The sequence below is a fragment of the Cygnus olor genome, chromosome 6 (assembly GCF_009769625.2).
Source record: "Cygnus olor isolate bCygOlo1 chromosome 6, bCygOlo1.pri.v2, whole genome shotgun sequence".
Classification (NCBI taxonomy): Eukaryota; Metazoa; Chordata; class Aves; order Anseriformes; family Anatidae; genus Cygnus; species Cygnus olor.
In genome coordinates, this window is record NC_049174.1 from 38152546 (window position 1) to 38166624 (window position 14079).

General features: G+C 41.2%; 1 protein-coding gene across 2 annotated transcripts in view; it reads left to right on the top strand.

The window, feature by feature from the left end:
* Positions 1–14079, top strand: part of KIF5C (kinesin family member 5C) — a 70357-nt gene that overhangs the window by 39664 nt on the left and 16614 nt on the right. For both annotated transcript variants that reach the window (XM_040560851.1, XM_040560852.1), the window contains exons 13-19: positions 971–1039; positions 4948–5154; positions 6366–6512; positions 8770–8958; positions 11849–11966; positions 12474–12550; positions 13911–14020. In XM_040560851.1, coding sequence (XP_040416785.1) covers positions 971–1039; positions 4948–5154; positions 6366–6512; positions 8770–8958; positions 11849–11966; positions 12474–12550; positions 13911–14020 — 917 coding nt within the window. The remainder of the gene's footprint in view (positions 1–970; positions 1040–4947; positions 5155–6365; positions 6513–8769; positions 8959–11848; positions 11967–12473; positions 12551–13910; positions 14021–14079) is intronic.

The following is a 14079-nucleotide window of genomic DNA, read 5'->3' on the forward strand; positions in this document are numbered from 1 at the left end:
AAACGAGAAGGTATCTCATCCCCCAAACAAAAACAAAATATCCCCGTTTATTTTTTACATTGTAGGTCACTCTTATGTCAGATCTGGGGCTATTTGAACGTTAGCAAGCGGTTCAGTGTATTCTGCTTGTTAGCCATATTTGCTATCAGGAATCAAGCCATTAGCCGGCTTGTCAGTGAAACACACTGGGTTCACTCAATCAAAAAAAAATCGAGGGTTTACCTCGGCAAGTTCCTTCACGAGAACAGAGATGGACCCGGTCAGTTGCTGTGCTTGGTGTGCCTCCTGAGCCTTTTTGGAGGAAGGATTTGTACAGCAATGTCCATCGCAATTTCTCGTCTGGATTTAAGATCGGCTCTTAACCATGAGGACATTGTCTTAACAAAGAAGTGGAAATGCCAGTAAAATTTGATGCCTGGATGTGCATTACCTGCGAGCATTTCCTTTAAGGTCTTGGATGGAGCAGGATGCCAATTCTGCTACGTTCTAGGATGGGACAATGCAAGTTCTACAGATGAGGTGTCCGAGTTCTGTGTTTTGGTTAGAGGTTCCTCTTTCATTTGTGCAGTTAGTTAATAAATCTGTCTCTAATGATCTTTCTTCACTGATTTTGAGGACAGGGTGACAGAGTGTGTGGGTGTGTATGTTTTTGTAGCTCTATAAACGCATGACATATATGTTATAAAAGTCTCTTGGTCATTTGCAAACCTTAAGGTGCAGCTATTACCACATCAGTGTCTTTTGTTTCTAATCAGGGCCAACTGCTTAGGTCTGTACTAGAGACAGCTGGGTGCAGGCATTGATTTTACAATGCAGCTCTGTGTGTGTGTATTTTTCTCTCCTGCCACTCAAACCTGTGCAAGGTTTGCTGTGGCATTATTCTTCCTTCTTCTCCAGAGAGGGGAAATAAAAGCAATCAAAAGAGAACTGTGGAAAGAAACTAAAAATCTCCAACCCTATTTCATTGCAGGATGACGAAATCAACCAGCAAAGCCAGTTGGCTGAGAAACTAAAACAACAAATGCTGGATCAAGAGGAGGTAAGGAAGAAAACGACAAAACAACAACAAAAACACATTTTGCTTATGGGACACTTGTTTAGTGATTTTTGTCACAGTTGTTGGCTAGATATGTACATACTAACTGGCTAAAATTCAATAAGAGACACTCAGGTTACAGCTAGGTTTAAACTTCAAATTTCCTAATGTCTTCAGAAGAGCACTGAGCCTTGATAACTCCTTGTAAGACCATACCATCCTGCTGGGAAGTGACACTGGAGGTACCAAAGTAGGGGTCTGGCCAGTATTCTTCACTTCAGAAGCATTTTTTCTATATGCCTGCATCCTTTCAGGTATACTGTGGACAGTAGATAATTAACATATTTCCTTGTTTGACAGTGTAAAAATTACTGCTGGTAATAGATTATGGATATTCATTATTTTGGCATGGGCAATTAGAGAAAGTAATGAGAGAAATCTTTGACGCTGAAAAATCTCTTATTGGTGCTGCCCCAGATTTGCTCTGAAATCTTGGATTACTCATTTTAAACATTTTGTTTGATTGTTTCTATCCACAGAAGGAATGTTAGTGCTTTTCTAGCTGGGGAAGAGGATAGTCAAGTCATTTCCTTATCTGTCGCTTGTATATGAAGGTTTGAAGATGTAAAATCTGGCACTAACACCAAATTACTGGGTTCTCCAAATGTTGCTGTGATATTTATTGAGAGATGGTTTTATGCTGTTTTTCGAATTGTGGGAATCCGGAACATTCAGACCAGGAATATAACCCTGGTGTGGGAGTTCACTTATTCCTTCTGTTCCAAATTTTTTTTTTTTAACAGCCTTATAATTGAAAAATGATTCTGTCCATGCCTCAATCTTTATCCAAGCACTCAGAGAGGGTTTCCAAGGTTAGATACCTTAACAGGGAGAGAACAACATATAAAAATATTTGTTAATTGTCGTTTGTGACTGATGTGCTACTTTTAGGGTCTTATCCTCACTGCCGCACTGAAGGGATGACCAGATTTATTTTGCTCTATGATTAAGTTCTTTGTTCACTTGCCACAACTTTCTTTTGATTAATCTGCTTTACATGCTGCCTGTGTCCATGGCTGTTCAGATGTAGCAGCATTTTATGCGTTCTCAGCAACATTATTTTTGGATGTGTATTATTTAGGCCATCTCGCTTCTCCCATCCATCTTACATCACTGTTCTCATCTAAGCCTTATCTTTCTCCTCATGGTTTTTCTTGTGTCTTATTTTTTAAGGTGATCTGCATTCCTTTCTTTGTTTCACATATTTGGGAGCATGTTGTGTGCTGGCTTATTCCCCACCCCCTTTTCTGTTCCATACGCAGTGTTAGTTGTGGAAGATGAAAGAAGTTTTCAGTGACCTCTGATCCTTCCTTTACTGACCACTTTTTCCCCCTTCTCTTTTTTTTCTTTTTTTTTTCCCACATTACTGTCTAGCTTTTCTGACTTCCTGAATTCCTTGAAGCTGGTGTTGTACCGCTTGTTTGGAAGGTTACGCTGGCTCAGTTGATGAGCTTGTCCACCTCCTACCTTTGAAAGCTAACGCAGTGTTTTTGTTTTCCCCTTTAGGGGAATTGAACTGAATTTTTCAAGGTTTTGTCTTCCACATGCAAGGTTCGCCTGCACTGCAGGAGCGATGTACCTGTTCTCCCTTACAGCTTGTGATTAGCTCCTTGATATATGTGCTGCAGAGCAGCTGCCTCACTGTGCTTCTTCCTAATTAACCAGAGTACTTTTTTCTGCTTGATTAAGCTAGCAGGTTAATTATAAACGTAAGACCTGCCACAGATGGCATTGTGCTGCTACTGGTATCTTCTGGTACCTTTTTGCCACTGGCTGCTTCTCCTAGCCAGTGTCTCTGGGGTGGGTGGGCTCCAAGCATTCACCTTCCAGTGCCTCCGCTTCAGGGTGGTGACACCCCTCTGCTTCGGGGTGCTGACCTTCAAACGGTTGGTTTCTAATAAAATCAGGCTCTTTGGTTCTCGTGAGGACATAATGATAACACCCAAGTCTCCAAATTGAGGAGTAGGGAGTCTGTGACATGGTAGTAAAGCTCAGAAACAGACCTTCAGCATTGAGGATGGGAGGGGATCTTCCTCACCCCCGAAGCAGCCGTCCCCATTAGGTGGAATTCCTTTGTTTATGACCGATCACCACAATGTTATGAGTAGCCTTTTTAAATCGTGGTATGTTTTTCCATGTTATATCAACAAGAATCTTCTGGGGAGATGTGTTTATGCTCTAGGTGATATATAACACTTCCCTTTACTTGAAGTCGCAGTAATATTCACGCAGAAATTTTCTTAAGTAAATGTAAATAATAGTTCCATCTGTGTTTAGTAGAAAGATTATTTTAAGCTATTTTGTTGTTTAAATATTTACATGCCATCTGGCTTTGGCAATTCAGTGGGTTTTTTTTTGTAACTTGAGTGCACTTCTGAGGCTACAGCATTACCAGCAGATAAATTTCCCTTACATCTGAATCCTCTCTTCGCCACTTTGGGCACGTGCCAGTGTCTGAAGCAAGCTCGTTGGTTTCCTATTTTCCGTTAGCGCTCTGAGCCAAAAAAGCAGCGTCGTCTCTGCCATCCGCCTTTTGGGTGGTTGGTTTTAGAGGGATGTTTCTGTTTTGGATGGGGTCCCCACTGACCTTCATGGCCTGGGAGCGAGGAGCCGGAGGGCAACGGTGGGGCAGGGCAGCACGAGTCCCTCCGCTGAGGTTTCCTGGCTCCCACGTGCAGCAGAGCCATTTGTCAAGTCACGTTTTAGTTGTTACGGTGCTCGGACCTTTGGTGAGTGGTGTCTGGCCGGGTCAGCACACGTCAGTGATGCTGCCTCTTCTGCTGCCTGAGACAGCTACAGGACACCAATGCTGTAATCCATTCCGTGGAAGGCTTGGGCATAAGTGAGTCTTTTGTCCAAACTTTGCTGTTAGGATGACTTCTGAGCATAAATTCCTTCTTGTGTCTCATGTGTGCAATTACTAAGTTTTTTGTGTTATTGCTTTGTTTGATGTGTTTATGCAATGTAAGTCCTGATTTTTGTTGTTATCACACAAAAGTACAATACTAGCATTAACTGGTAGGTGATACCTTTGCTTTATGTTCACATTTTCTGCACTATATGACTACTGTTGAGTCTGTTTTTCTGTTAAGAACCTGATATCTGAATTTTCAAGACTTTAATGCATTAATACAATGCAGTGGTGCAAGGGCAAGGGGTAGGACTGTGCAACTGAACTCCTACAGTTGAGCGCTATCATTGAATCTCTTACTGGTGTGCAAAGAGTAAATTAAAATGAAGTCTGTATTTTCTTTAGTTAATACTTTGCAAATAAGTATGGCTAATCTGTCATCAGCATCAAGCTTCAGGCGATTTCTAAAAATAATCATCATAAATTTGTTTATCAAAATATGCTTCTAACGCCATAACATCACTGAGGCTGCCTCAGAGAACCCTTTTACTTGGTTCACTTCGAAGCTGCAACTCTTCAACTCTAAGTATTTTACTTTGTTGTTGGTTGGCTGTGTGTGTGTGGTTGGCTTTTTTTTTCTCTCTTTTTTTTTTTTTTTGTCCTAGCTGCAGGATTGGGTTGAGGGCAAAAAATTTACTTGGAGCTATGATACCACTTAATATAAGCTTCTTTGCCTCAGCGCTGTGTTGTAATAGGATTTGATTCTGATTTTTCTTTTCATTGAAGTTTGAAGCCTTTTTTGCTTCCTTCATCTGCATTTATGCTGAAACTGATGGTGTTTGTGGTAGAGGAGCAGGAATCTTCTCTTGCATTCTCTCTTCTGTACACACGCTTGCCTGCTCGCGTTTTGTCTTTCTCTTTGTCTGGTTTTGCCCTTTTCAGTGTTATCTTTTGAATGAGTTCTTGGGTGTTTTATGCTTCTGTGATATCTGGTTTCCAGCTTTTGGCCTCCACCAGAAGAGATTATGAGAAGATTCAGGAGGAGCTGACCCGTCTTCAGATTGAGAATGAAGCTGCGAAAGATGAAGTGAAAGAGGTCCTTCAAGCCCTGGAAGAATTAGCTGTCAATTATGACCAGAAATCCCAAGAAGTGGAGGACAAAACAAGAGCCAACGAGCAGTTGGCCGATGAACTGGCACAGAAGAGTGTAAGAGCAAGCAGTTTGTAATGCTGGTTCCCTCCTCTCCCCCTAACTTTGCACCTCTCCTAAAGATTTCCGTACAATTTCACAGATAATTGCTAGCCCGTGCCATTTCAGGAATCTTTCAGATACTGCCTCCAGGTATGTTTAATAGGTATATAGGTTAAAGACTGGAGTAGCAGAGAAGCTATTAAAAGGTCTGTATTTGCTGATGCTACCCTCTCTCTTCTGTCGTAATTAAAGGATAAAATAAAGATAATTCAGAAACTGCTCAATGAAAGCTGATGGCAGATTGTGGCTCTGTTGCAACCTCTGTATTTTGCACACCATGTCAGCTACTGAGCGGAATGTGAGAACTGGCCAGTCTGTGTTTTGATCATTTCAAAACTGTATTGTGCCAAGAAAGATGTGAAAAGCTACTTTATGCAAATTGCATCATTCCGTGTTTCTCTGAACTGTGTGCTGAGGAGCAGGGAACCTCAAGAAGAGCATTAGAAAAAAATCAGCTTTCTTCAGCTGATGTATCAATTGTAAGGAAAAAATCTGATCTGAGAAAAATCAAGATTGGCTTAACAAGCTTAGTACATCCTTGTTCCTTAATTCCCTGCGCAGACTGAGGAGGTTGTTGTTAAGATGTCTGATTTCATGCGTATCTAGCATATAAGATTTTGTTATCCACTTTAATAAAACAGATTACTATGAAATCCATTTGAAAAAAAATAATGAATTTTATATCCTTCTGGACCTGTTTCTCTGTGATTAACCTCCTTTGACATGTATTATGCAAATAAGATTCTTACAGGATTTACTACATTTAATAGATCTAAAGTAGCCTTGTTAGCAAGTGAGTTGTGAAAGTGGATTATGGCAAGGTGGCATTGTGTGCCGCTGGAGTGAGTGTCGGTACATTGAGCCAGTGGGCATGTTCAGGAAAATATAAAGCGGTGCTTTGTAACCCAGATGTCACGGGAGAACCGATGCCCAAAAGTGGCACTATTGAAATGCACCGAAGCGGGGAGAAATTTATAGAGCCACCGTTAACTCCCAGCTTTATCTCTGCTGTTTTATTCAAGCAAAGATATTTTGGATAGTGAATTGTTTGGTGAATTTATCATGTCCAGAGGAGAAATTCCGCTTTGTTTTACTCAATGAGGTTTCTGTATGAATAGAGAGGATCTGAGGAAAGGAGGGTAACTTTTGCTTTTACGTCTTTCCAGACGGTTCTGACAACAACCCAGAGGGAGCTGGGCCAGTTGCAGGAGCTCAGTAACCACCAGAAGAAGAGAGCTACAGAAATCTTAAACTTGCTGCTTAAAGACCTGGGAGAGATTGGAGGGATCATTGGTACTAACGATGTTAAAACAGTAAGTTGGCTGTCTTGACTGCTTCCCCCCAGTGTGCACCGCCTGCCATATGAAAATAAGGAATGTGGAGAACGTGTGACACAGCAGCCCTTCTCCCCGGACACTGCTGTTTAAACCCTGGGTAGAGCACAGTGTAAAACACTGAGGAGATCTTTGTCTGTGTCAGAGATGGTCAGTGTCTGTGCGCACAATCACCACATTGATTCCCAGCGCAGTGTCTGGGGCTAAACTAATGCAGCCCATCTGTGTGCTGATGCATTTATTAAACTCTGCTGTCCAAGGCCTGGGCTGGGTTCTCCTCCCAAACAATACGCACATAAACCTATTCCACAGTTATCTGGCATGACCCAACATTCCCAGAACCTAAATATTTCTATCATTGAGATATGGCTTCTGGTAGCTACCTTTTTTGTGTGAGGTTTGTCCTACAACTGCCATGCAGGTGAACATGAATGGTAGACTTCTGTACTGACAGCTGTCCAGGACTCCTGAGTAAAGAGATCTGCGTAGACGTTTTTCTGCTCTTTGCTTCCTAGCTTTGAGCAGTGGCTGGCTTCATCAAAGAGCCCACAGTTTTGAGTGTGTTTCTGAACGCAGGATGCTTTAAACGTACTGATTTTCAGAATTAACAAAATTTATGCTATATACCACATAAATATCTGTGATTCTGTGACAGCAGGACGAGCTTAACTTTTGTGTATTGGTGAATATCCTTTACAGAGGAAAAAATACAGAGGATCATTTTCCTCTAAAGTTGGAAGGTAAGAAGGGGCGTGGAGGTTGTTGAAACAGTAGAACCCTTGGTAACTGCATGAGCCTGGAGATGGTGCAGATTTTGGCCAGCTTTGCTTTGAAATTTGTTTTCTATCAGGCTCATGGGTTTGCAGATATGATGGAGAAGGTAGATGCTCCCATTGTCGTACTCCTGATGTTGTAGATGAACAAAATTTTGGGCCTCAGAGGAGATTTACATGGCCACTGCTAAATGGCACATCTCTGTTGGAGTTTGTCATTGCCTGGAAAATCTTTCTCATGATGTTCACGTCGAATTTTCTGTCCACTGAAAACCGTGTGAGGGAAAACAAACAAACAAACAAAACAGTTGGTAAAACTGGTTAAGAAATTTATTCTCAAGATGTATGTAATTTACTTGCAGCGCACTCCATTTTCATGCTTTTAGTTCACTCCTCAGATTTTGAGTGATGATCTTTCCTGAACCCTTTCATACTGTAAAGATAAGAGTTAATGTGTGCAGCTGGGGTGCTTTGGGTTGCCTCTGAGCATTGTTGATATTCTGCTAAAGCCCCCTTAGGTCAGCAGATGATCCAGTCTGCTCTTACTGCAGAGGATGAAATCCCTGCTGCCTGGTGTGTTTATGCAGATTCCAGGACCACAGGACCAAATTTTGCTAGATGTTAGAGCAACCTCTGGTGGCCATTTCAATAGGAACTGTGAGAGGAAATCTCTGCAAATGGAGGCTGTTTGATACAAATTTTTATAGCAACTAAGATGTCAGCATTTTACAGGACAGCTGTCAGTGTAAATAAGGCAAGATTGAAAGGGTTTTAGATGAATAATTTCAAATTTGCTGGCAATTAGCAGCTTGCTCAAAGTGTGTCTAATTTCAGACCAGACTGAGGGTTTTAGTGGCAATAGCATCTTTTACGTTGTTGGGAGAAGATACAGCACGTTACCTTCCCCTTGGTGCTAGAAAAGAGGCAAAAAGCAGATGAAATTGCTATCCATATGCTCAAGAAGAATCTTTGCAGCTTTTCGGTGGGTTACATGAATTAAGTAGCTGAAGAAAAATCATGAAGAGAAAGACACAGAAATAAAAGGCACAGTGTTAAACCAAGGAAGGAAATGATGTATAAATGGTATTGTATAAATAATTAGAGATGAGTGGAATTAGTTTGCTCTTGCCAGATAAAATTTTCAGACCAATGCCTGTCTTGTAGCTCCTTATTGAAGGAGCACAACCTTTCAAGAGGAGACTTGTTCAACAAGTACCTTGAAAACGCTCTCCAGCTTCCAGCTGCTTGAAAGAGGAAAATTTCCTGTCCCAGTGACATGAGAAAGTTTCTCCAAGCTATGCTTTTGCCACTATGGTGGGCTCGATTACTGTAGATGTTGAGTGAGTACCTTTAGCTAAAACACTGAATTGATGAAGCATGCCGTGACAAGAAGTCTTAATTTCTCATTTTTGAAGGTATCTATCTCTAGATACCTTTAAGATTGCAATTTTCTGTGTGTTTAGTTAGCAGATGTGAATGGGGTGATCGAAGAGGAGTTCACCATGGCCCGGCTGTACATCAGCAAGATGAAGTCTGAGGTGAAATCTCTCGTGAACCGCAGCAAGCAGCTGGAGAGTGCCCAGATGGACTCCAACAGGAAGATGAATGCCAGCGAGAGGGAGCTTGCAGCTTGCCAGCTCCTCATTTCACAAGTATGTTTGCTCCTTCCTTGTTCCTCTGAGGCAAGGTTTGATGACTTTCTCAGTCTTCTTCCTCATGAAATGTGAGTGTTAGGAGTGAGAAATGAGAACTCAGGGCGCAGAGTGCTGTTTCTCGTGCCTGTTTTGTTGTTTTTTTCTCTCTTCCCATTCCTCCCCCTCAGTGTTTTTCAGCACATTCTGTGGTAAGATTCTGTCCTCCTGTTGCAGATTTCAAAATGTTTTCAGTGGCATAATAGCGAAAATCCTCCTCAGCAGGATTTCTTCATCATGTATTTGCATCTTGTACCTTCACGTTAAAGCAAACTGAGAAGGGAAGCAGCGATTGTTTGGGTCACTAGCAAAACACTCAGAGAGCCCTCAGTACCTAGACTGCTAGTATGCTAACAGATAGCTGGGCAGCAATCTATACGTATAAAGATAATTCATCATGGTAAACGTTACCATGTAAGTTAGAAATCCAGATGGCAGGCAGGCTTCACAGTGGGTGGCACATTACAGGCAGCGACGCATGCTGCAGCGCTCTGCAGGGGGGAGCTAACCGCTTTGACACGCTGCTTTGATCACCACACGTGTGAAGCAGAGGAGACAACTGGAGTTTACTGTATATCATTTGCTACCAGTTACTCGAAGAAAACCTGGAGCGAGGATAGCCTCTTGTCCTGCAGCAGAATGTCTTTATTGAGGTCTGCCGTAATAGCTGTAAGCATGCTTCTCGGTATTAAAGGGAGGCTGGAGTCCTGAGGGTATTGGCTGTCCAAAAATGTTAAGTAAGGCTGTGCTTTTTATTCTGTCTTAAACTTGACATGGCCGCTAAAGGCATTCTGCCAATCTGTCCTGCTCCCTTTCCTTGGGAACTTGCATCAGGAAAGCAGATTAAGGTTTGACTCCTAAAGCAGCTTATATGCATGCTTCTGCTGGCAAAAAAAGGCTCAGCAACGCAGCTGGGAATGAAGGTATCAGCAGTGTGTTGGTGGGACAGTTTCATTCAGCCATGGTTTTGGATTATGCTGACCCAGTGAAGCAGTAAGTGGAAGCCAGCCTGTCTGTCTATACAGGGTTGGTGTTTTTCTTCTTAGACTGAAGTCACACTGAAGTCCTAAATGTTCAATGCTCAGAGCTTTCCATAAACATGACCTAACTGCTGTCTTCAGTACCTATTTGCAGACAGAAACACGGAGGTTTAAGATTTGAGTGACTTATCTAAGGCTGTGGAAAGATGTAACATAAGAGGCAAGACTCCAAGGCCACATCTTTTTTTTTTTCTTTTTTCTTTTTTCCCTACATTTCTATTGTATCTTAACATGGTGAAGAAACCAAGCAGAAATACCCTCAAGCAGGTGATCCCCTTGCCTTGCCATTTTGGAAGCCCTGCAACTAAGCACATATTGAGGCCTATTTGTTTTTAAGATCAGGAAGAAGCTGAATGTTGTTATGCTGAAAGCCTTATCTATAAAGCCAAAATTTATTGTTAGCATAATTTGAATCTTAACAGCCTATTTATTAGTCTAGATCTAATTATTGTAGAAAAAAAAAACGAATATTTTTATGCAGAAGAAGCTTCAATGGCAATAACGATACCATTAAAATTGTGACACATTTCTTTAGTTTCTGTCTTCTTTCCTGATGTTACATTCAAGCTTCTTCTGCTCTTCTGAGTCCTAAGTTTGGTGGTTTCATTCTGATGTTGCTGATGAGGGCATTACAGCGAGCATTGTCAGCATCTGGAGCACTTTGCTGAGACAAATGTGACATTTATGTTGCTGATTTCTTCTTCCTTGCTCTAGGGTTCAGTTGGAGTCATTTTTATGTTTGCTGACATGCTTTTACACCTTGCTTTTCCGTTACTGGCCCACGGCTGCACAACTAAACTTCCTATGTATGGTGCCTTTTACACCATTAGATGTTTCAGCATGCTTCTATATGGTGATAATCACATAACCACCATGGTACCATATCGAAATGAGACACAGGGCTACGCAGTTACTGGGTTAAGCTGATCCAGGAGGTGGTGCATGACTGCTGTGTGCTGTACCCAGAGTCTGTGCTCTGGAGCCTCAACATTTGCAGCCAAGCTGGGACTTGACCAAGTCTCCTGTCAGGTTTAGAGATCTATTAGAGTAGTTGCTGCTGAAGCAAGCAGTTCCATGTGTGCCCTTTTCTTCCTGGAGACCTTGCTGCCTGCAGGCTCTGGACTGCTTTAGTTTCTGCTAAGGACTGCGCCTCTCTAAATCTGATCTCTGGGGCACAGGAGTAACACCAGCTCAGAGGCCTCAACCCCTCTCTCCCAAGGTGAACTTTGAGAACAGTGAGCTACAAATCCTTCAGTGACCTTAATAATAGGATGTAATAATTCCTGGACACTATCTTACTTAGTTTTACCCTCAAGTTAGAATATTATCATTCAATTTTTGATGTTTTCAGTATGTCCTTCACTATTTTGTTTTGAGTCTAAGCCCTTTTAATTCAAAAGGACATCAGCAAGAAACAAACCATCAGGATAGAGGGTGGAAATTTGGTTTGAGCTTATGCAGGTTCAAGCATCCAGAAAGCAAGCTCAGGATTTATTCCAGCCCAGTGTTCAGCTGGTTTCAGAAAGCTGCTGATGTTTGTTTAATGCCAAGTCATGAGCTTCCAATGATATTTTGGAATTACCAGCTGTATTGTTCAGTACGTATCTTGGGCTATTAAGAATGGCCTTTAAAAATGTAGTCTGTTTTGATCTGTTACCTCCTTCTCAGATCTATTGCTGTATTTTCTCCTAGTCATCAGTGCCAGATGTGGAGAACTTTCTATTTTTCTCCTTTATGTAGAATAGTACCTGAATTCTTTGGTAATAAGAGGCAGTACTCACATCTCATTACCATTCCCTTTGTCTTTAAAGCATGAAGCAAAGATCAAGTCCCTCACAGACTACATGCAAAATATGGAGCAGAAGAGAAGGCAGCTGGAAGAGTCGCAGGATTCTCTCAATGAAGAACTTGCCAAGTTGCGTGCTCAAGGTACAAAGTTGGGTCTTATGGTCATCGTTTCTTTTACCAACTGTATCTCAGAAAATTCAGTTTTGGACAAAAGCATTGTACATACAGCTTACCTGGCACCGTTGCAGCATTTGATTGTTCCGTCCTGTTCTACTTTTGTCATATGTGTATCCCCATTGTCATAGAAATGTGATGGAACAGATGGGGTTTGAGTTCATTTATCTAGCCCTAAGCTTTGCAGCACACAGATAGAAGTCATGGAAGACCTGATTACGCAGGTCATGCTTTGACGTTGAACTATTGCCTCTGTAGTCCTACAATATTTTTTGTCTGCTTGTATTGGCAGTGAAGTCATAAAATTGTGATTTAGAATATTTAACACATTGCACTTGTACGTTACACTTGAGATAAAACCAGAATTAACCCTTTTGGCCTACCCCCATCACAGATTTTTTTTTTTAAAAGGCTTGACATAGTAAAGTTCTAGAACTGTTTTGTTAATTCCTAACTGTCTCAAACTTTAAACAGAAAAAGTGCATGAAGTCAGTTTCAAAGACAAGGAGAAGGAGCATCTGACCCGGCTTCAGGATGCAGAGGAAATGAAGGTAGTATTGCCTGCTGCAATTTTAAAGCAGATTTCTCAGTGAGATCATTCATTAGCTGATAATTAGGGTGTAATTTTGTCTTCCTTGTATGTTGCGTGCTTTTAAAAAAAAAACTTTCAGCCTCTGTCAGAATTGCTGACTTCTCTTTGAAAACGTGACCTCTTATGATTGAGTGACCTTTGCAATTTGAAGTTGGCGAACTTGCTAGTATTGAGGCTGGTGACCAGATGAAGGGAAAAAAAGTAAGTTAGAGACCAAGTATCTGAGCTGAGTGTGTCTTCTGAGACCAGCTTGTATGCTGAGCCAGCTTCAGAGAGTAGAGAGGTTTGGTGGGCTGTGTTTGCTTAATTGGAGATGCCTTGGTTCCTCACATCATTTGAACAGAGAACTGAAAAATAAGGCCCAGTACATTGCATCCACAGTTGAGAACAGTTTTGTTATGTATGATTGAAAACTTACGTTGATGCACCTCTATGTTACTCTAATTTTATGTCAGTAGAGCTCTCAAAGGCAATTTGCTATGCAGTGGATCAGGCTACTGGGGTTAATATAATTTCGGAACTAAAATTTAATGAAAAAGAGGCCAGACCACTTTCCCAAATTGTTTGGCAAGAATTTTGACCGTCTCCTAGAAATAATAATGAAATCTAAACCTGTTATCTGATATTTTCTTCTTCCTGTAGAATGCAAAGAGGAAACATTAGCAAATAATGTGCAAGTAGTGTTTCTGATGGGATTACAAGTTATGCAAAAGAAAAAATACAGTTGTACAAGGATAGCGATAGAGGCTTGTCAGCTTGAGAACTTTTACCTCCATTATAAAAACTTAAAGTTATTTAAACAACTGTACAGTTATTTCCTACAGTTAGAAGAAGAAAAAAAAACATTTATTAGCAATCTAAAGGAGATGAATTGTGTTTTTCTTACCACTTGAAATATATTTAATCCTACAATTTAAATAACAGGGCTGTGGGTAAATAATCCTCAGAGAGGGGCAGAATGCTTTGGGTTTTAATTCTGTCACAGGTATGTCTGTACACATTTTCCGGTGAATAAACAGAGGAAGCTGATAAAAGGTGTCATTCTTGGCACTTGATATTCTAAGACCCCTTAGCTTACCCTGTTTTCCATATGCACTATTTTTGCAAGAAAAGGAGTAGTAAGTGGTGTAACTGTGCTGCTAAAAACTGCCTGAATGAAATGTGTAGTTGAGTAGCTGCAGTTTTGTCATCGTTGTTATTAGATTAAGTTTCACTCCAGTCCAGAAGGATAGGTTGATTTAGCTGATGTGTAAAAAGAAACCGTAGGTGAGTTACACGATTTCTGTTTCATGTATGGGTTTGTATTTTGTAATCTGCAGAAGGCACTGGAGCAGCAGATGGAGAGTCACAGGGAAGCCCATCAGAAGCAGCTGTCCAGACTGAGAGACGAAATTGAAGAGAAACAGAAAATAATTGATGAAATCAGAGAGTATGTGCACTATCACTTTCTCTGTTCCTGTACTGCTCCGTGACACTGTAGAACTATTT